The sequence below is a fragment of the Macrobrachium nipponense genome, chromosome 25 (assembly GCF_015104395.2).
Source record: "Macrobrachium nipponense isolate FS-2020 chromosome 25, ASM1510439v2, whole genome shotgun sequence".
NCBI classification, from domain to species: Eukaryota; Metazoa; Arthropoda; class Malacostraca; order Decapoda; family Palaemonidae; genus Macrobrachium; species Macrobrachium nipponense.
Window position 1 is genome coordinate 8558297 of NC_087214.1, and position 23484 is coordinate 8581780.

General features: G+C 39.8%; 2 protein-coding genes across 7 annotated transcripts in view; one reads left to right on the forward strand and one right to left on the reverse strand.

Moving 5' to 3' along the window:
• The window catches only part of LOC135199279 (gastrula zinc finger protein XlCGF17.1-like), a 365386-nt gene that overhangs the window by 68658 nt on the left and 273244 nt on the right, over nucleotides 1-23484 (forward strand). The gene's annotated exons all lie outside the window — the stretch shown is intronic.
• The window catches only part of LOC135199280 (zinc finger protein 436-like), a 534458-nt gene continuing 515038 nt past the window's right edge, over nucleotides 4065-23484 (reverse strand). For 4 of the 6 annotated variants that reach the window (XM_064227179.1, XM_064227181.1, XM_064227178.1 and 1 more), the window contains one exon: nucleotides 6604-8145. In XM_064227179.1, the coding sequence (XP_064083249.1) occupies nucleotides 6952-7746 (795 nt within the window). In that variant the 5' untranslated portion in view covers nucleotides 7747-8145 and the 3' untranslated portion in view covers nucleotides 6604-6951. Of the gene's footprint in view, nucleotides 4164-6603; nucleotides 8146-23484 lie in introns of those variants that run through there. The other 2 variants (XR_010311017.1, XR_010311015.1) reach the window with 1 other exon arrangement.

Genomic DNA, 23484 nt, shown 5'->3' on the forward strand with positions numbered 1-23484 from the left:
CTCGATGACTGTATACCAGGCAGTGGCACAAGCGTCTTGCACCCTGAGTGTCTTGAGTCTGAGGTGGGTTTTCGTTCTGTTTTGTGTGTTTCTGTCGCGCGTTAACCCCAATTTGTCCTGCGTGTAATTATGGAACGTGAAAGGGGAAACAGGTGGCCGAGGGAAAATTTGTCCAGTTGGAACGATTAATGTAAATGTGGGAGATCTTGTTGCTTGCCATTTGTTTTTTTTGTTTGTGATTCCGCCAAGGCCAGCGCTGGGACCCTATGAGGTCATTCAGCACTGAAAGGGAAAAATAAGAGCAGAAAGGTTTGAAAGGTGTCAACATGATGGAAAACCTCAAGCAGTTGTACTATAAAACAATTGAATATAACGGTAGGTACTTAGGGTTGTTCCCATAAGTCTAGATTTTCAGGATTAGTCCTGCAATTAAGTGTCAAATCCTCGTCGGGGGAACTTTAAAATTTCTACAAATGTCTGGAATTTCAGCTTTTATACACAAAAAAAAAAAAAAAAAAAAAAAAGATAAATAACACAATGACGATGACAACAACAGATAAACGATATATAAATGAATAAATGATATATATATACATATATATATATATATATATATATATATATATATATATATATATATATATATATATATTATATATTATATATATATATTTTATATATATATATATTATATATATATATATATATATATATATATATATATATATATATATATATATATATATATATATATATATATATATATATATATATATATTATACAGTAGTACCTCGAGATATGAAATTAATCCGTTCCGAGGCGCCCTTCGTATCATGAGGTTTTCGTATCTTGGACCACATTTTACATGTAAAAAAAAAAAAAAAAAAGATAAATAACAACAATGACGATGACAAACAGCAGATAAACATGATATAAATGAATAAATTATATATATATATATATACATATTTACATATATATATATATATATATATATATATATATATATATATATATATATAATATATATATATATATATATATATATATATATATATATATATATATATATATATATATATATATATATATATATATATATATATATATATATATATATATATATATATATTATATATATATATATATACAGTAGTACCTCGAGATATGAAATTAATCCGTTCCGAGGCGCCCTTCGTATCATGAGGTTTTCGTATCTTGGAACACATTTTACATGTAAAATGGCTAATCCGTTCCAAGCCCTCCAAAAAACACCCCAGTAAATTTCATTATAAAGCTAAATTGACCTATAAACAATGAAATACTACAAACAATTTGGACCATTCAATACCTAAATTAAGAATAAAAATGCAAAACCTGTAAATAAAGTGTAGTATATTAGTGTACAAGAAATATTATTACTGTAACGTAAAATGTGGAAGCTTTACCTTTCGAGTGAGGCTACGTACATACATAACTATCCAAGGAAGATTGATTCTGCCTACTTTTCACAATGTTCCTGTGTGAGCCTTTTCGGGGGTGTCTTCTACAAATGATTGCACTTATGAAAAGCGGCTTTAATTTCTGCCTTTTTTTTGTACATATGTACCTACGTACACTTTAAAAAATATACGTACGTCCTACATACGTAACTATCCAAGGAAGATTGCTTCATCCTACTTTCACAGTGTTCCTGTGTGAGCCTTTTCGGGGGGTGTCTTCTACAAATGATTGCACTTTATGAAAAGCTGCTTTAATTTCTGCCATTTTTTCTTCTTGTTTTGATTTTTAACTTTGTTTTTTACTTTTTTTTTTTACTTTACGTAGTTTTTTTTTTTTTTTTTGTTTTTTTTTTTTTTTTTTTTTTTTTTTTTTTTTTTTTTTACAGAATTTCAACTTTCTTTTTTGCACCTAATGACTCTGTGGCCCTGGTGTCCATCAAAACCCTGCTCAAGCAAATGCTCTCTCTGCAACTGATTTGGGTAATGAATGTCCGGCTGCTGACCTTCAACATAAACTGAAGTGCCTTGATTACACATACTACTGGTATGCATGTTGTAAATGATTGGTCTACATCCTCTGTTCAGCAGGGAGTGGAGATTCTACCAACCTTGCAAAGTTTCCAGTTATCCCATGGAGAGAGACCTTGATCACTTATCCCATGTGAGAGATCTTGGTCACTTTTTTTTTTTAAATGCGTACACATTGACGATCCCAAAAACGAATACGCGTGCGTACTATAACAATGCTGGTACCGAGTGGCCCGAGCCACGCCACCACGTGTACATAGTAGATGCATGATGGGAGGGACGCTGGCCAATAGGAGAGAAGGATTTCATGGCCGCGACTAGCATCAGGAACCAATGGGAGAGCAGGAGGATGGTGGCGAGTCTACTAGTACTAAGATGGCGGCGCGATTTCAAAATTGTTATCCGGGCGAATCTCGGACTTTCAGAAACCTTTCGTATCTTGAACGCTTTTCGTATGTAGAGCCGTTAAATTTTTCGTATTGGCTTTCGTATCTCGAGTTTTTCGTAAGTTGAGCCTTTCGTATCTCGAGGTACTACTGTATATATAATTCTTAGTAGTACATGAAACAGGTTGAGAAAGAGAGCGAGGAATCTTCATAACCATCTTATTAAATTTTTGTCAATGATGAGACATCATCATGCAGTGACTTCTTCAAGTAAGTAAGATCCAATAAAATTCTGAAAAGTATAAGATCTTCTAAAAAAATATGGATGGGCACACGCCACACAACATGTAGCCACAGACATCATGAGCAAAGAAGACTGTGACTAAATTAAGATTAAATAGAAATCAGCCTTATGTAAAGGTAAGTTTTTAAAAAATTATTATATCATACACACACGTGTGTACATCAGTGATAGATCATACAAACTGCATTTTTTTTTTAACTAGGGAAGGTGGGAGGAGGCGGGTTCAAGAGGGACGCGTCCTGTATTTTGACTGTTCAGATATGACAACCCTAGGAGGTACAGTAAAAGGAATGAAAGGGGCCGAAGGGACGCTACAAAAATCCTTAAGTAATACCTACAGTGCATTAATATCTATGGTGGTAACTTCTATTTTTTGCCATTGTCTATGGTGGAAAGTTCAGTCATGTGGTCTCCACACATGGTACAGAGATGTTAACAACTCTTTCTAATCAAAACAACTACAAGCTCTCGCATTTACACCCCTCAAGATGTGCGTTCTTTGTTCAAGGATTTCGTCGAGTCTCTAGATCCAGAAGCCGTTGAGGGGTTCAGTGAATTATTCTTGGTTTACTTCAAAGCTACGTGGCTAGGGATGACTCAGAGAGGCAGCAGATGAAGAAGAGACCACATTTTGATATAGATATGTGGTCAGTGTATACAGACAATTTAACAAGAACAAACAACTCTTTAGAAGGATGGCACAATGCTCTTAATAAACTCGTTTCGGTGAAACATCCGATTCCCAAACTATTTAGAAAAATTCGAAAGGGACAAGCGAGCAATGAAATTTTAATTGAACAACCAGCAATGGGATTGAATATTTCTAGAAGAAAAAATACTATTTGCGTTCGAGTAAACGAGCATTTGAAAATGCTTATGTGCAATTCCTAAAGTCAGTGGCACAAAATTTATCAAATTTCTTTGTCATAAATTAAAATTTCTGTCCTAAATTTACTTTAAAAAGTGGCTTTGTTCTTGGTATTATTATAATGAAAGAAACTAATAAAACAATGTCATTTTTATTTAAATATTTCTTATAATTATCAAAATAAAAGAAATTAATACAAAATTCATTTCAATTGTTTTTATTATAAGCATAATTAATAATTTTTTTTTGGCAAAATGCCATCATACTACTTGTCAATTTGATAATTTGACTAATTGTTTTCGAAGAATTGTCTTTCGACCAGTTGTCTTTTGGCAAATGGTCTGCATACCAGATCATCTGGAATTTCTGTTACATTGAAGCTGTTAATATCCATGGCAGGAGGTTGCTGCAGCATACAGTTATGGCAAAACCCATACAGGTGACTCAACTTCCCTCTTGTTTAGCTTCAGTAGAAGTCCCTTGTACCTAATGCCTAAAAATTAAGGCAAAAATGTTCAATTTCCAAAGTGGCCTCATGTTTCAAGTCCCATCTCAGTGGCAGATGCAAATTTTTCTGCAAATAAATAAATAGGTTGTATTTGGGTGGTGACACTTGATTTTCATCTGACCTGATGAGGTGGGGTGATGCAGTAGTCATATCTTTTGAATGTAGCAACTAATTAGGTTAATATTTGGTGTGCATATACCTTAGGAGAACTGTGCAACACAAGTACTAAGGTCATATTGGTAGAAATGAAACTTTTGCTTTTTTGGTATATGTAGTACTACACTTTTTCGTTGTTTCAGATCCTTTTTAATGGAGAAAATATATATTTTAGGCTAAGAGCTATGCAGTATGATCCCATATGTAGATGTCAGAGGTCATTGGAGCAATTAAGGTAAATTTTTTTTATTGATTCCTATCCTTGTAATGCCGAAACATATCAGGATCATATTTAATATGCATACACCTTAGAACAAGTGCTACTGAACAACATCCATATGTAGAGATCAAAGTTACAGTCAGAGGTTAGATTTATTTTTCAAATTCAAATCTTTAATCCAAGAAATATATAGAGTTCATCATTGCCTAGCACAAATGCTACTGAATAACAGTGAAGTTATAACATTTGAAGATATATCAGGTGAGCTTTAGTGCCCATTTATGGGCGCTGTTTTGTACCCTTTATCTTTGTTGTCTTTCATGCCTTCTTCCTCATGCCTTAACTAATGAGGTTCATATTTGGTATGCATGTACCTGTATTGAAAACATTCATAGAGGTTTATTTACATTCCTAACTAGTATCTCCAAACACACACACACACACACACACTGATCCATTATCTAATCACATCTATAGATTTTGCACAATTCCTAATCTACATACTTTGAGCACTATTGATTCTTCTAATATATACTATAATAAAAAAAAATACTACTACTAAAGTTTCACTAACCAGAGTTGCAACAAATTCTATGCTGCCAAGCATCACAGATATCACACTGCATGGCCATACTTTTTCCTTCACACCCTATATAAACATTTGTGTGTGTGTGTGTGTTTGATCTATTAAAATAGGCAGTTATGGGACTTTTTTGAGGGGTTCTGGTACACATTCCCTGCAAATATGGGGGTCCACTGTACCTACATGGAGAAAGTTCTGCTGTATAGGTCTACTTTCAAACTTACAGCTAAGGATACATTTTCATATCAGTTCAATTTCAACAGTTCATCCTTAAATACAGTACTACTGTAGGCTACTGGTAGACAAGCTGCGGCAAGATAAACAAGCAGTTAGCAAAGTAATTTCTATCAGAGGTCAACTACACTTGTAGTTTAAATTGAGAAGTAACTACCAAGTGAGGGAGTCGAGTTTTAAACTTCCCCCTCATAGCATAATGCGTTTGTCTTGTAATGTTCTATTTTTATTCAGACTTTTTAAAATAAAGCACTTTAAGAAAATAATCCTGCAAATTGAATGACAGTAAGGCCCCAGACCTCGATGGTAATCCAATCCAGAAGCGATTTAATTGAGATCTGAATTTATTTTTCCTTCAAGAAATAATTGAAAGTGTATTCATCCATTCTTGATCACCCGTTATTATCCTAACCTTGCATATTTATACAAAACATTATAGATAAATTACAATTAAATAACTTAATAAGAAGCACTTTAAATTTTTAAACATATACTGTATCAAAATAACTGGCGTACGTATGCCCAATGCAGCTGTATTACCGATGGTTGACTGAACGCCATAGGCTAGGCAGAGGCTAGGTATGCAATTTGTACTGTACAGGGTAGGCACAAAAATTGTTGCTAATAATAAAACATTGAAAATCAAGCCTAAGAACTTACAGCAAATTAATAAAATATTAAAAATAAGCCAAATTATGTCTTCTGTCTGTCTGCAATGACTGAATCAAAATAGTACAGTATAAAAAGCCCCCAAAACTAAGGAAATAACTGTGTAGCATGTACTACTTGCTCAAAACAATAGCACCAAAACGAGAGGGCTTTAAAGAGCATGGGAACGATGCCAACTAGCGGTGACTGACCGAAACACTTTTGCTTACAAAAATCGTATGATTCATTTGGTTAGAATCCGGTTTTTGTTTGAGCTCTGACACAAAATTTATTCAAAATTTCACATTTAAATAGAATTATTTCGAGTTCTAGTACGATCGAGGACCGAGGCTCTACTGTAGTTAGTTATATAGTTCCCCAAAAGGCAGGTGTTATGTGAATTAAGTTGGTGCATGGGGACCACATGGAAAGATGCACTTTAATTAGGAAGAGGTGCATTCGGGCCATGATACTTGGTGCACTCAGATTAGTGTTGGTGCATTTAGCCCACAATCAGTATAGTACACTAGCGCACAATGTTATTCAGATATTTTAAAGTTTTAATAGGTCAAATGAAAGATTTTCATTCACATATCAACTATTTTTATAATCTATAAACATTTTTCAAGTTTATACATCAAAATAAACTAAAAAATAAGGTTCAATCTAATCAGAATAATACATTACATTAGTCTGACTGGCTAGCTTAAAACAAAATACAGTCATACAGTCAGTCCACTGTGTTTTATAGCAAGCTATAAAAGAGAATTAGGAATGAGAAACCATGCAAGATTTCAAGTCCATTCAAAGGAAGGAACAGGTACAAAATTTGAGTTACAAGATTTGGGGGCAGGCAGACAGATGCAGAAGTCAATTTAAATAAAAGCTTGTAATAAATACTACTTGGACAGAGATCAAGTATACAGTTTCTGTCTAATGTAAATCCTCATGTCATTTAGGATGATTTGGCTCAGAAAACTTCCTTGATACACACAGCAAGTATATGGTTTCTCTCATGTATGAGTTTTCATGTGATTTTTTAAAATAGTTAATTGAGAAAAACTTTTTTGACATGTAGAGCAAGTATATGGTTTCTCTCCTGTATGAATTCTCATGTGTTCTTTGAGATACCAATGACTAGAAAAACTTTTTTGACATGTAGAGCAAGTATATGGTTTCTCTCCTGTATGAGTTCTCATGTGTTTTGTGAGAGCACATTGATGAGAAAAACTTCTTTGACATACAGAGCAAGTGAATGGTTTCTCTCCTGTATGAGTTCTCATGTGTGTTTTGAGATGGCTTAGACAAGAAAAACCTCTTTGACATATAGAGCAAGAATATGGTTTCTCTCCAGTATGAGTTCTCATGTGTTTTGTGAGATAACTTGATTCAAAAAAACTTTTTTGACATATAGAGCAAGTGTATGGTTTCTCTCCAGTATGAGTTCTCATGTGTTTTGTGAGATCACCTGAATCAGAGAAACTTTTTTGACATATAGAGCAAGAATATGGTTTCTCTCCAGTATGAGTTCTCATGTGTTTTCTGAGGTAACTTGATTCAAAAAATCTTTTTTGACATATAGAGCAAGTATATGGTTTCTCTCCCATATGAGTTCTCATGTGTTTTGCGAGAGTACTTGAATCAGAAAAACTTTTTTGACATATAGAGCAAGTATATGGTTTCTCTCCTGTATGAGTTCTCAAGTGTCTTTTGAGATGACTTTGTTGAGAAAAACTTCTTTGACATATAGAGCAAGTATAAGGTTTATCTCCTGTATGAATTCTCATGTGGGATTTCAGCCTGCACATCTGTGAAAATGTCCTTTGGCATTCAGCACAAGTTATTTGCTTTCTTGCAATATTGCTTTTCTTTGATGATGCATCTCTTTTACCCAAAGGCCTAATTTCTTCTGCAATACAGATCTTTCAGCTTTCATCATCACAGCTTGGAGAGCTGTCCTCTTCCAACTTAATAGAATGGAAGGAACAGTTCACATCAAATTCACCATGGTATAAAAAATTCTGGTTCTTCTTTGACTGCTAAGGGGTCTGCAAATGAAGAGCCTTCACCGGTGTTTTCAGTAAGATCCTCCTCCGAATTTTCCTTCTCTTCTTTGATAAACAGCAATGGTGACGATTTTTCAGCTTCCATTTTCATTCAGTCCTAGTTAGGATCTTATGAAATTTTCCTCTGTTTGGAATTGTACTCTGAAATAAAATAGTAAACAATCTGAGAAAAACATGTTCTAATAGCAACCGGTCATAACTATAAAATAAGCACCTCTGGGAAAACAAACATTACAATGTAATGATCATTTGGACACAATTGTCAGAAAAGAAATAAAACAGAATCCTTGGATGCTTTTCGGAATCAACAAATTTATTCAGGCCAAAATTGGTCGACAATTCAACAAGCAGCTTCTGTCTTTACCACACATTCCCAGCTAACTTTAATTTTGACAATCAAATAACATCTTTCTTTTAAGAGTTGGGGTATTATAAATCTATTTGTTTCATACTCACCTGCAGAAATGACACATATTTGAAAGTAATTTGTATTTTTCCTAATTATACAAACCAGAGGTCTTTATATAAGAATACTATTCATCGAAACTGGAAACCAGCTGTTTAACTTTTAACAAGGTTGTATGGTAGTTAACTACCTAACCAGCAGGTGGAGGTTCTCCCACCAAGTTGGTAAGTGTCACTTTACTTTCAGCCCAGGTAATCATATCAGCTTGAGGGGTGATATGAGCTGTGTATTAAGTATAAAGACCTCAGGTTTGTAGAGTTAGGAAAAATACAAATTACTTTCAAAATTTGTCATTTACTCCTACTCGGTATACAAACCTTTACTTCTTGGAGGGAGAAAGCTGAATAAGTCTGAACTGAGTGGTAGTTCGCCACACCTGGTCTTCTTCCTTGCCAATAGGTCAAGGAAAGAAGACCTCACCTCTGAAAAAAACGTAGGAAGTATAGGAACTGTATGTTCGAATGTCAACCTGGCACTCTCTTGAACAGATGGGTATAGAGCACTTTCTTCGAGAAGAATGAAAGGCCATACAAAGCAAAAGTCTACATTGTCTGTCCCTTTACTCCCCTTGGTACAGAGCAAGGGAATGGTTTGCTTCTACGAAGTCCAAGTTATAGAATAGAAGTTATAACTCACCTACATCTGAACCAGTCCCAGCTAGTGACAGCCTGCTAACTTGCCCTCTGCTGCAGGAGGAGGACCAAATTAACAGAAAGAGGTAGAGGGAGAGGACCAGTCACTCCACCCACTCATCATATCACGCACCTTAGGTGAGATGTTACTTGTCTTTTTAGAGGAGCTGGGTAAGCTGCACAACTTGTTGAGCAGCCACCACAGGACCCAATGAAAAAGTGTCCATGGACTTGTGGGCAATATCCTGAAGGTAGAAGGAAGTGAAGGTAGTCTGGCGTGACCACATCCCTGCCTTCAGGACCTGAGGAACAGACAGATTCTTCTTGAATTCAATGGAGGGATTAATGCTCGTAACTTTGTGAGCTCTTGTGTGGGGCGTACTAGAGGAGTCCTTGCCTGAAGCGGTTTGGTTAAAGTGAGTTTAGGTTAGGTCAAGGCCTTTTTTTGCAATTTCCTACAATTTTTTTGCGTTTTTTTTTTTGCCAACTGAGATTAGGTTAACCCTTACTGAATGGCCTTGCTCACATGAGTTGCACTACAGATTTTAGATGGACGACAGAGTGACTCATGCCAAGTAAAAACATTACGTGCCATCGATTTTGGGGGAATCGAGCAGGAAAGAAGTGCCATTACTTTTAATGCCCATAAATTCACTAATGGCAACTTTTAGATTGGCTGAGATGAGAGACTGGGAGGCTCATGAGCTAGTTGTGATCTTGACTTCAAGGGAGGATGTACTGCTTCTCTGTCTCACATGATGTCTTTTTATAAATATGCTCATAAATATACCAAGGGGTTGCTGTTGATTTTAGTTATCTTTTATGATAGTATGTCAGTAATAAATGTAATTTTGAAAAGAAATTACAAAGAATATCAGAAAAACATGTAAAAATTCCAAAATGTTACTGAATCTTTGTTCTCGGTAAATTTATGTGAATATTTTATAATAAATATGCTCAGAATTTGTTATTGAATTTATTTCTGATCTGTTCTGATATTGTGAAAGCTGTAATAGTAATTTTACAAAATAAATTTATTATAAAAAACATGTATAACTTGTAGAATTTACAATTGCCTTGAAAAGAGGCCCCACAAGGGGTTGTAAATAGTAATTTTCAACTTTATTTAGTGGAAGGTAGGGGAAATTTTTTGCATTTTTTTTTTTTACAACATCAGTGCATTTGCCTTCCTCTTTCCATTGAGGTGTTTTTTTTTTCTTTTTAAATTGGCCAACTTCAAAGTTTCCCTGGTTTGGGGTGCTGCATAGTATTCTGTTTTTATTCAGGCTCCTAGGGGTTAAGCTGTTTTTAATGGGACTTTTTGCCAGTGTTTGGCAACTTTCTGCCATAGAGAGACTTTTTATCGAATTTTGACCAATTTATTGCTTTTTTTTTTTTTTTTTTTTTTTTTTTGCCAACTGAGGTTAGAATTTTTGCCAATTTTTTGCTGACAAATTTTGACACTGTTGACCAGTTAAGGTTAGGTTTAGCCATTCTTAGACACTTCTTTCTTGAATGAGCTAGTTCTAACAAAGTCATTGACACTCGGCTTGAATCTTTTTCAGATAGCGTCGCAGCACTTTAACAGGACACGATAACATCTTGTCTGGATTGTTGTCAACAAAGTCTCCTCGGGAGGGGATCATCACTCTAATCTAGCGTCAGGCACTGATGAATTCTGAGTCTTCGCTATGAAATCTGGGACAAAGTAGAGTGTAACTGATCCCCATCCCTGGAGTGCTTAGTGATGAAGGAAAGTCCTTGTAGTTCGCCTATTCTCTTCAACGATGCCAGGGCTAGCAGGAAAACGGTCTTGAGAGTCAGATCCCTGTCTGACGACTCTCATAGGGGCTTGTATGGTGCCCTAGTTAGGCTCTTAAGTACGAGTCACATCCCATACAGGGGGCCTGAGTTCCGTTGGGAGCAAGAGCTTTTCAAAGCTCTTCAGGAGTAGCAATATCTCAAGGGACGAGGCGATATTCACTTTTCTCAGGCGAAGGACTAGGTCTAGGGTGGCCCTATAGCTCTTAATCACTGAAATAGAGAAGAGCTTCTCTCAGTGAAGGAAGAGGAGGAAGTCCATTACCTGCGAACAGTGGCTCTCAGCAGAGAGAGATCCCGTTGACAACACCAACCACAGAAAAGCCTTGGTAAACTGAAGCAGAGGATTTCCATAAACATCCAGACATCTCTGTTGTTGCATGACGAGAAAAGCCTCTTGTTCGCAAGAGATGCTGGATAACCTCCAGCAGTGAAGAGCTAGTGACTCCATAGACTGATGGAACTGTTCTATACATGGTTGATGCAGAAGGTCCATGTGTAGGGACCATTCTGTTCCTATCACTTGACCCTGGCAACTGACCATGTCTGCTACTACATTCCTCTTGCCTGAATGTACCTGGCGGACAGTTTCACTGAGTGGGCTCTACAGCCTACTCGTGCACCTGCTTGTCAAGTGGCGCAATGAAAGAGAAACTAGTCCTCCTTGATTGTTGACATATGCCACTACCGTGTTGTCACTCATCATCACCGCTGTGTCCCATCACTTAATACTGAAACTCTTGGAGGGCTAAGAAGGCCACCTTAGGTTCCAGGATAATGATGTGGAAGGTGCTTGTCTTCTCAGTTCCACACACCTGAAGTCATCAACTCTTCCAGGTGTACGCCCCATCCCTTGGTCAAAGCATCTGAGAACAGAAGCATCTTGGGAGAGGGAGTGTGCAGAGACACTCCTATTTTGAGGTGTCTAGCCACCAGGTCAATTCCTGGTCTCACCTCCTGTGAGAGGGGGATGGGAAAATATGGAACATCCCATGCTGGAGACCAAAACTCCATTTTCCACTGGAGAGAGCAAAGGTGAAGCTGCCCATGAGGGACCAGCTTTTCCAAGGACAGGAGGTGACCAAGACCAACTTGCCATTGCCTTGCTGGTTGTTCCTTCCTGTCACAACAGGAAATGCTGCACTGTTTCTCTGAACTACTAATACGCTAGTCTGAGAGGTAGACTCTCGCTGTTGTCATGTCAGTCACATGCCCAGATACTTTATCCTATGCTTGAGTATGAGATCAGATTCTCAAGATTTACTACAATCCTTAGAACGTGGCAGAACTCGAGAAGGCAATCTCTTTCTTGGAGCAACTGCATGTGAGATGTTGCCAAGACTTACCAATTGTTAAGATACCTCCCAGACATATTCAGTGTGAATGGGCCCATGCTGAACACTCACGTGAATACCTGGGGAGCAGTCTAAAGCCCAAAGCAAAGTAGCCTGAATTGGAATGATGTCTCCCAGGGGACAAAGCGAAGATACTTGCGAGAGGATTTGATGGATGGGTATCTGAAAGTATGCATCCATAAAAGTCCAACGTAAGCATGAAGTCATTCTCCCGATGGAAGTGAGCACGGACTGTGCTATTTCCATCTTGAACAGAGTCTGTCAAATGAGTCAGTTTCAAGGGAGAAAGATCGATGAATGGCCTGCAACACCCTGATTCTTGATCAAAAAAAAAAGGCCCAACTGTATTATTATTACATTCGTAGTTTCACCGACTTTTAACTCTAATAGGGCTGGCCAAACAGCTTAGAATAAAATGCCAGGCCTAGGCCTCAGGCCAAGCACTGGGAGGCCAAATAGGTCATTCAGTATGATGTTGAATAAATTACAATTAAATTAAAAAATCCACAAAGGCACATACAGGCACAATGCTTTCATACTGGAGCACACACACAATAAATACATTTACTCATGCTTCCATACATATACTTACACACTAAATTGGTATAACATTAAAATTTTTTTTTAATTATTAAACCAAGTTTTTTTTTTATGTTTTATCAATTGAATCACATTTTCCCATAAACATCATAATTGGAGCCATTGAAAATGTGAAAGATTCTAACAAAATTTCTATTACTGATTCATTTCCAAAGTTGACAGTTACTGTTGGTCATACTATGGACACAATAGATGTCTGACTGTTATCAGCACTGGAGCAGGACTACGTGGGATGCTCCATTAAGTACCCATGAACCAAATGAGTATGGCCTATTTGAAGACGCATTAGAATTACTTGTACAGGTCTGTCTCTCTGATATGATGAACACAATTTTCAGCACAAGGTTCTGTCTGTTTCAATTTATTATTTATAGGCTCCTCATTAAATATATTTTGCCATCTATTAATAATGATTGTTTTATATATCTTATATAGTCACAAAATGACAATTTGTCGAAAATTGCATTTTTCATAACTATACAAACCTGAGGTCCTTTAACAATAGGAATAGCTAGCGGCAGCTGGAACGGTCGTAAGCTTCGAACAAGGGGAGAACGGTAGTTAACTGCTTGTCCGACAGTAAACAAATCACTTTTGCTTTGGCCCATGCAAAATACGCAGAGTGAGGGGTGGCATGAGGAGGGGACTATATGTAAAGGACCTCAGGTTTGTATAGTTAGGAAAAATGCAATTTTCGACAAACTTGTCATTTGTTCCGATACGTAATACAAAACCATCGGTCCTTTAACAATAGGAAGACTCACTTCTTGGTGGGAGGAAATCTGAGTCTTTTTGATGAACAGACTGGTGTTTCGTCCATCCCTGGAATGCCTCCCTGGTCGTAAGAGCGAGGGAGGGATCCAAGCCTCTGTCGATTGATCGGGGTGTGCACGCAGGATCAATGGTCAGACCTCTGGGCCGAGTACTAAGAGAGAGGCAAGCGTATCTCTTCGTACAGCAAGCAAGAACTTGTTCCTGTTTGCAAGAGGCAACATAAAGTATGGGTTTGTCTCAAGCTGGCATCCACTTCCTCCCCCTTGTTGGAGGAAGTGGTGGATATACGATACGCTCCTATCCCTAGTGAAAGGGATAGGATGGGGCTCTGTTGAGTAGCTCACCTGCATCTTGTCCTTATCCAGCAGACCTTACCTTACCTTACAGACCTTACATCTTGTTCGGGTTGCCCCAGGTCCCTCAGTGTGAGGCACCTCTAATGTCTACCAGAGAGTTGCTAGTACATCTTCGGTATATTTTGCATCTTCCAATCTTGGATGGTCTGGGTGGAGCAGTTAGATATTTGTCGAGCCTATTCTTAAACACATCTACGCTCACTCCTGATATATTCCTCAGATGAGCTGGCAACGCATTGAATAGACGCTGCATTATCGATGCTGGTGCGTAGTGGATTAATGTCCTGTGTGCTTTCCTTATTTTTCCTGTATAGTTTTGGGCACTATTAATCTACCTCTGCTTGCTCTTTCTGATATTTTTAGTTCCATGATATTTTCTGCTATTCCTTCTATCTGTTCCCATGCCTGAATTATCATGTAGCGTTCTCTTCTCCTTTCTAGACTATATAATTTAAGGATTGTAGTCTTTCCCAGTAGTCAAGGTCTTTAACTTCTTCTATTCTAGCTGTAAAGGACCTTTGTACACTCTCTATTTGTGCAATATCCTTTTGATAGTGTGGGTACCATATCATATTGCAATATTCAAGTGGACTACGAACATATGTTTTATAAAGCATAATCATGTGTTTTCAGCTTTTCTTGTTTTGAAGTGCCGTAACAACATTCCCATTTTTGCTTTAACATTTTGCCAACAGAATTGCTATTTGATCATTGCATAACATGTTTCCTATTCATCATCACACCAAGGTCTTTAACTGCTTCTTCCTTATTTGTGATTGTCTCATTATTAGGTCCCCTATATGCATATAGCTTTCTTTCTCTGTCTCCATAATTTATTGATTCAAATTTATCAGAGTTAAAATACCATCCTATTTACCTCTGCCCAGTCATATACTTTGTTAAGGTCTCTTTGTAGAGCATTCCTATCTTCATCACAAGTATTTTCTCTACTTATTCTTGTGTCATCTGCGAAACTACTCACTACCGAATCCTTAACATTACTGTCTATGTCTTCAATCATAATAACAAACAGTATTGCAGCTAAAACAACCGTATCCATTGCGGGCCACACCGGATATTACCTTGGCTTCATCCGTTTCTCGTCGTTTGCAATAACTATCTGTTTTTCTGTTGTGTAAAAATTCTTTTAACCATCTTCCTACTTTATCCACGATATTGTGTTTTCTAATTTTCTTCGCTAATATATTATGGTCTACTTTGTCAAAAGCTTTTGCAAAGTCTAAATAAACCACATCTGTTTCATTTCCGCTTTTCATATTTTTGAATATGTTCTCACGGTGGACTAACAGTTGGGTTTGTGTACTTTTTGCCGGGTACGAAACCATGTTGTCCTTTATTAAAGTAATTATTTTTTATTAATGTTTCATAATATTTTTCTTCATTACCCTTTCATACACTTTCATAATATGTGATGTTAGACTCACAGGCCTATAATTACTTGCCTCTAGTCTTGATCCACTTTGAAAGTAGGGTAATATATGCTAATTTGTGCTCATCATAAATCTTGCCTGTAACTACACTTTGTCTTAATAATATTGCAAGTGGTTTCTTTGCGATAGAATGAACTACTTTCTTTAACAAAATAGCAGGCACTCCATCAGGCCCTGCAGCGCTCCATTTTTAATTTCATTAATAGCCTGCACAATATCAGCTTCATTAATATCTATGTCAGCTAAATATTCACTATTTTCATCCCTTACTCTATATCATTATCTTCATTATCTATTCTAGGGGTGAATTCTCTCTTATATCGTTCTGCTAATATGTTGCAAATTTCCTTTTTTTCATTCGTTAATCTCCCTTCAATTCTTAGAGGGCCTATTTCTATTCTTCTTTTATTCATCTTCTTCGCATATGAGTATAATAGTTTGGGATTTTGCTTGATATTTAATAGGGTTTTTTCTTCCAAATCCCGTTTTTCATTTTCTTTTGATTGTATAATCTTTTGTTCTGCATTTTCTACTCTTACTTTTTAGTTCTATAACTTTCCATGCATTTTTTTCTTTTGCAAGACCTTTTTTCCACTTTCTTTTTTCTGATTTTCTGGAACAAGATCCTTCTGTCTCTTGGTATGCATGACTGATGTTTACTTTTCTTCTTTGGTATATATTTATCCACTATTTTCTCTAATATTTTATATATATCTCCGTATTTACCTTTATGTCATCACTTACGAAATGTTATCCCAATCTTTGTTTATTCTTCATTTATTTCTGACCATTTTATATTTTTACTGTAGAAGTTGTATTTTCCATATCCTTCCCACTTTTTAATTTCTTGCTTATCTCTATTTTCACTTGCTTTGGAATGGACTGTTAATTCTATGACATTATGGTCTGAAATACTCGCATTATAAACTATTATTTCTTTAACATAATTCATCTCGTTCACAAATACTAGGTCTAAAGTATTTCCTTTCTTGTTGGCAGGTGATTTATTTGTTGAATGTTGTATTCTAGTAGCATATCTAATAGCTTTTCGAATTGCCTCTTATCTTCTGCACTACTATTACTCTCTTTTTTATATGTATAAGTACATCCACAATCTCTATTCGTTCTTTCCAGTCTACGAAAGGAAAGTTGAAGTCTCCAGATAGGAGAATAGTCCAGTCCTTGTGATTTCTACATATCATCATCCATTTTGCTATTATTAAGTCAAACTCTTTAGTATTAGGAGGTCTATATATTACTATGTTCATTAATTTTTTCAGATTCAAATTCTACCGCTATTAGTTCACATTCTGAGTTACTATATTTCTCATATATTTTTCCTTGTTTTTTGTCTTCCCATATATTGCGGTTCCCCCTTGATTCCTATTTTTTCTATCTGATCTATAAGTTTGGAACCCTTTTATTTTGATCATGCATTCCCAGTCTCTTGGGAATACCAGGTTTCACTTATATTCATTATATCTATTTTCTTTTTCAATTTTGGTTAGTTCTTCTAAGTACTCTATTTTTTTCTCTTTGAGTTACTCGTAACTAAACCCTGCGCATTCATCACTATGATGGTTTGCGTGTTTTCTCCTTCATTTAATATTGGTAATAATAAGGATTTTCCCATGTCTCTTTCCTGTTCTGGTATGTTGTTTTTTTTTTCATTTCCAGAAATTCTGACATTAAAAAATCCAACTTTTCCATAATATTTGTTCTTCCTTCATCATAATTATTCATTTTGTGTCTGAATCTGCAATTTTCTCCATATCTGCAATATCCTCTTGCATAATAAAAACAGTTATTATCTCTTGAGTAGAATCTTGGAGCTGATGCATTGAAATTTTGAAATTTTTTTTGCTGACACCTCTGCACACTCCGTTGATGGCTTGTATCGTGACTCGAGATGGAATCACGATAGTGTATTTATAAAGACCAGTAAACAATCATTTATCTTTAGTTTGTAAGAGAAATATTGTAAACATTATGCAGTGCAAGATGCGTAGATTATTATATATATATTGTGTGGAATTGTTAGTTATAGTATAATATTTCTTTAATTAAGTGTTTTGAAGGGTTAAATACGTTAAATGGTGGTTTAACTCTAAGTAATCTTTTAACAAGTAGTTAAGTATTGTCGTTGGTGAATGCGGGTCGCGCATGCGTGGATCGTCAGTCGTCTCCGACTGATTTGAGTCAAGAGTCCGGCAGTATCCGTTTAGTTGTTAAAGTGTAAGGTCAACGTCGCCTTACGGTAGCTCAACATACGAGGGGGTAAAGGAATCAACCACAACTTCAGAGAAATAATATCATCATATATTACAGCTAAAGTCTAAGAATTTATAAGTGTTTTAGGTGATAATATTGAAGGGCATGCATGCACGATAGATATTGTTACTGACAGGCATTTGTAAATGAATAAGGCTATTCTTCGGATCGTGGTATAGGAAATTACACAATGTTTTAAAGGTTAGTAATAAGTATATCTATTCCTGGTCAAATAATGGGTTGATACGATCACAAAATATGGTAATTTAAGACGTATATTTAAACACAACGCAATTTCTCGATTTATTGAACAGAAAAGAATCCTTGAAAAATCTGTTCGTGAACCTGGTAATATGCGAACCAAATTAGGGTAAGTTTGGGTTTTCATATTTATTGAATATTTTATATGTTTACTATTTTGGATTCTTTTGAGTAAAGATAGCTTGCTTTTTTCTTTTACCTATATTATTCATTCCTTCTCTTTATTTGTTTCTTTCTTATTTTGGATTTTATTACTTGATTGGTTATTTATTTGATTATTTTTCATGGCTACAGGGTGCATATATTTACATTTTTTGTCGAACTTACATCCTTTTCCTTCTTTTAGGTTTTTTGCATATTTTTGGATGTAGATCTCTGCAATCATCCTCATATCCATCTAGGTATGCACATTTACCATATATTTCATAGTTGTGACATACCTTAGGATGTTTGTAGTAACATTTTTCTCCAAATCTGCAATTCCCTCTTTTCAAAAGGTTGCAGACTTTGTCTTTTTTGTATATTTTTCCTCTTTCCCGTCATTGTGTAGATCTGGGTAGAGCCTCTTCGGCATTTTCGTTTTGTGTGTCATATCGTAATTTATTTCTTCGTAGGTATGCTGCTTTATAGCCTCATATGTAGTATCAATGAGTATCTCTGCATCCACACTTTTATCTTGTTCTTTGTTTTTCCTTATCTTTTTCTGTCATTTCAGTTTTGTTTACTTCTCTTACGTTTTCCTCTTCTTCTTCTAACCACAGGTAGAGGGGAAGAAAAAGATGGGAAGAGGAGCCAATCACACTCTCATTCACTCATCCATTCTTACGGTCACACCAGGACTCGATGCTGTTCAGCCTGCGAAGGTCTGGGTTCGCTACACAACGTGTTGAGCAGCCACCACGGGTCCCAAGGAAAAAGATCCAAGGACCTGTGGGCAATATCCCGAAGGTAGAAGGAGGGGCATGTGGTCTGGTTGGACCAGACCCCTGCCTTCAGTACCTGCGCCACGGAGAAGTTCTTGCGGACAAGGCAGCATCTCCTTCGCATCGAAGGCGGTGAAGTCCATTAGGGAGGGGATTGTGAACGACTCGAACCAATCGTCAGGGACCGAAGGGTTCTGAGTCTTCGCTACGAAATCGAGCGTCACGGATCCCCATCCTCTGGATGCTTGACTTCGCAGGAGAAGTCATGCAGTTCCTCAGAGGAAAAGAAGGGAATAGTCGCATGACCTATCCCTCTTCTCTACTTCGGTGATGTCCAGTACCCATACTGGTCTGTCTGTTTTGCCACGAAGTCTCTCGCATCCTCCTATCCCCATGCAGCGAAGTTCTCGTAGTGGATAGGACACCGACACTCCATGGTGGGTGTCGATGGTATGGTACTGTGACAAGCTATTAAAACGAAGTAATGATTGCTCTGTAACAACCGAAACTAAGTCAACAGCGTAGTTCGTAACTGGACTCGGGCGCTCTGACAGCTGCCGACTGACTGCGTTCGGTAGGAGGCAAGTTGTCCAAGCACCCGAGTAAGTCACGTGACCTTCGCCTTTAAAGGGTTATGCCGAGAGACCAAACAAATAATGTATTTGTTTGTCACCAATGCCGGACAGCGAGGTGATGATCTTAAGGCATGTGGCCCAACAGGCGAAAGTCAATTGCCTTCTAGAGACGAGGTCCCTGAAGGCAAAACATCTCATAGTTGTTGAATCTCAGCTAAGGAGAAACACACTATGTACCGTTGAAGACGAAGGTAGATATTGAATGCACCTACGTCTTCACAGAGAATTGAGAGAAGGATTCTCAAGATTTCATAACCTCCGTGCTTTACAAATGACTGAAAACGCTAACCGCTATTCATTGCTGTCCGGTGAGAAGTCGTAGTTGCAATGAAAGCGGGGCGTTCTTCAGTAATGAAAACACATGGGAAAAGCCGCCTGAAGAACTGCTTCTCATGGGCTGAACATTTGGAAGTAGAGCTGTCAGGTCGGAGAGTAGGCGATGTCTTCTGACACATCTGTTAATTCGGGTTGAACAATGAACAATTGTACACCTACGAATACGAGATATTTTGAAGACAAACTCAGATGTCTGCAAATCATTCGCATTATCGCAGTGCGATATGGCGGCAGACTTGTACAGACTTCGGTTACTGTGCGGTAAACAGAAAGATAAAGAGTCCAAGAGATATCTCTGTTGAAAATTCTCGCAATGTCGAAGGCGATGGAATCTAGCATCACAGCAGTAGATGTCCTTCATTATTGCGAGAATCCCCGTTAATCAGAGAACAAGTCCATGATTGATTTTGGGCAGAGATACGGTTCGGCAGTCAATCAAAGCAGGGGAGAGAGAGACACACTGACGTGCATCTCGGAGGCCCAGCTGATACTGAGCTGCTATCAGGCAGTTCAATACGCAGTAGCTGAGCCTGAGCTCTCGCTGACTCGTCATCCTGAGTTGCCAGGTAATCCATTATTTCACGAAGGAATGCGTTCGGCTAGAACCACCGAGCATAAAAGATATGCTCGAGCAATTATATTTAGGCGAAACGAATTTCGGTAAATATAAAAGTTGAAATGGTGTTGTCGTGACAAAACCATAAGTATATAAAATTGAAACTGAAAACTCCTGGGAAGTTGCAGGCAACCCCGAGTTGCAGTTCAATAAGAATACTTCTCGTCTAAGTCGCAATCTGTAGATTAACTAGGATATGCGCCTACCCCTCGGACAATTCAAACTGCTTAGCAGAATCATGTCGCGAGGTTAATATACGTAGTATATTTGTAGGATTCTGAACAACGATCTCCATCCTAAATGCTTTCCTTCAAGAAAACAAAATAAGGATTGGAGATCGACCACCTTCGATCTCTATCAAAGAGAGTGAAGGAGAAGTCTTCCTCGAATGAAAGCTTCAATGGTGAACAGAATACTAAGACGATAGTTCAAGCCAAACTGGATATTCCCGTCCGTTCTTCTCTATCCAGGTTGGTCGCCTACTGTGAGATAGTCTTCTTCAGCAGCAGTCTTCTTCCCAATGCTACAAATTCCAGGAATTCGAGCATAGGCGGAGGTTCCCGATTATCGTCTCGCTCACTTTGGACCCGTGGTCTCGCCTAAGTGTTTGGAGATCGTAAAAAACTCGAACACTGAATGAGCTAGAAAATTCCGTAGAATTCTAAGCAGTCTGCGAAACCCCCACCGAATTCGTCAAACGATATCGGCTGGTGGTCCTCTCGATTCCCATAGAAATCGAGAATGGGGCAGGATCCCTCCTCAACGACCGGGGCTTACGTCAGGTAGGACCCGAAGGTCCCCCGGTAGCGCAGTCCCCAACGTGGGGATCCTACAGAGAAATCTCTGTAGGAATCCCTCCCCTTTCCCTCGTAGCCGTAAGGAGAGAGGGAATGTGGGGGAGGAATTGGATACTCGCTCGCCTTCCCAGTGGAACTAGCAGTTGGAGAGAGTAGGAGCCTTGGAGGGCTGCAGGCGATCGCCACTTTGCAGGCCTAGTCGAGCCGTTTCCCAGGGAAACGCTGGACCGAGAACAGCGGCCCCGATCTCGTGTGCAGAGGAGCTGCTGCTGGTCCCCCTATCCGCCCGGTCCCTGTGGGAGCGGCGGTCAGGTGACCTGCTAGGCTCGCTGTCGCGTTGAGACCGGTGAGCGTCCTCTCGGCGCGTCGAGCCGCTGGTACCAGCCGAGGCTGGCCAGCAACGATTGAGAGGGGGGGACCCCTTCCTCGCTCAGCGCGTGGCCGTCGGAGGACCGTCACTCAGCCCGAGCAGCCGGCTGGTCGCTGCGAGAGCGTCCGCTGGCCTGGCGAGAGTCGTCTGCACGACTCTCGCCCAGTCTTCTGCTCCGCGCTTCAGTCTTGACGGCGAGCGAGCTCGGGTGGGCGTCAAGACTTGGCTGGACGGTCTCCCGCGGGAGACCGTCCACTTGGTACTTCTCGCGAACGAGAAGCCGAGGCGGATCCTGGTTTAGCGGCAGAAGAACCGCTAGACCAGGCGAGGAAGTGCCCAGCCGAAGCTGGTACTCCTCTGGTCCCCGTCTTCTTCTCCTTGTAGAAGAAGAGACGGGCCCTGTTCCCGAGGGAGCAGGAGGCCACCAGCAGAAGAGCTCCCCGAATCGCCGGAGCGAGACGGGCCCTTAGAAGGTCCCGAAGGAGCCTTCTTTAGGGGGGAAAACCCGGGTTACCAGCTGGTCGCTGCAAGTAACAGCCGCTGGCCTGGTGAGAGTCACCTGAGCGGCTCTCACCAGCCTTCTGCTCCGTGCCGCTCTTGGCACCGAGCGAACTCTGGCGCCGAAACTTGGCTGCACGGTCTCCCGAGGGAGAACGTACACTCGGGATCTCTCGCGAACGAGAGACCGAGCCGGAACCTGGCGTAGCGGCATCGCCGCTAGCACCAGGCGAGGAAGTACCAGTGCTAACCGGTACTCCTCTGGTCCCCGTCTATCTCTTCCTTATGGAAGGGGAGACGGGCCCCGCTCCCGAAGGAGCAGGAAGACCAGCAGAAGGACCCCCCGTCCCACCAGGGTGGGACGGGCCCTTAGAAGTTCCCGAAGGAGACTTCTTAGGGGGGAAGGCAGCTTCTTCTTCTCGGCTTATGGGCCTTAGAAGTTGAAGGGGAAGAGGCAGCAGCAGACGATGAAGATGAAGATGACAGCTTCCTCTTCTCCTCTTCCTCGTCAGATCACGCAGGACAGTCGTCAGGTCCTCCATCCAGGCCGGAGCCGGGGCTATTGCCGAGCAACACGGCCCGACTGCACCTGTCCGGAAGGGCCTGGGACTGGGGAAGACACACCGTGGGCAGGACCAGCATGGACAGGCTCAGGAACCAGGAGCAACAGGAACAGCAACCAGCTCAGGAGCGGCAGGAACAGCGGCAGCGGTAGACCCAGAAGGGACAGCCAAGCCAGCAGCGGGAATCACATCAGCGGCAGGTACGGCAGGCCCAGCGATCGCCTCGTAGAATCATCGGCAGCCAGCGGGAACCTGGGTACTGGCGGCCGGTCCAGGGGACGAGCTGCTGGAACAGCGGAAGTCTGGGGCAGGCACACGAGAAAACAGGCGGCGGCGGCAACACCCCCTCGGTACGGCGGCGGCCCCTAGTAGCGGCAGACGGCGTCACCGACACAGTATGGGGAGTGTAGACCAGGCGGGGGGGGGGGGGGGGGGGTGGGGGGGGGGGGGGGGGGGGGGGGGGGGGGAGCAGCATAAGCGGCCGTGGTAGTAGTGGAGACCGCCCCAGACCTCGCTAGACGCTGCAGCAGCCCGTGGATGCTAGGCACGCCCTGCCGCCACGGTGGTCCATACCTGTCCAAGGTCGTCTCCCACGGATGTAGCACCTGCGGTAGCACAGATAGATTAGTAAGAGGGGTTCCCTCACGCACGGGGGGGAGACATGCCCCACCCTGAATGCAAGGAAGACCCCAAAATACAAAATACAACGAGGAAGCTGAGCGGGGAGCAGGAAAGAAGACGAAGAATCGATACCA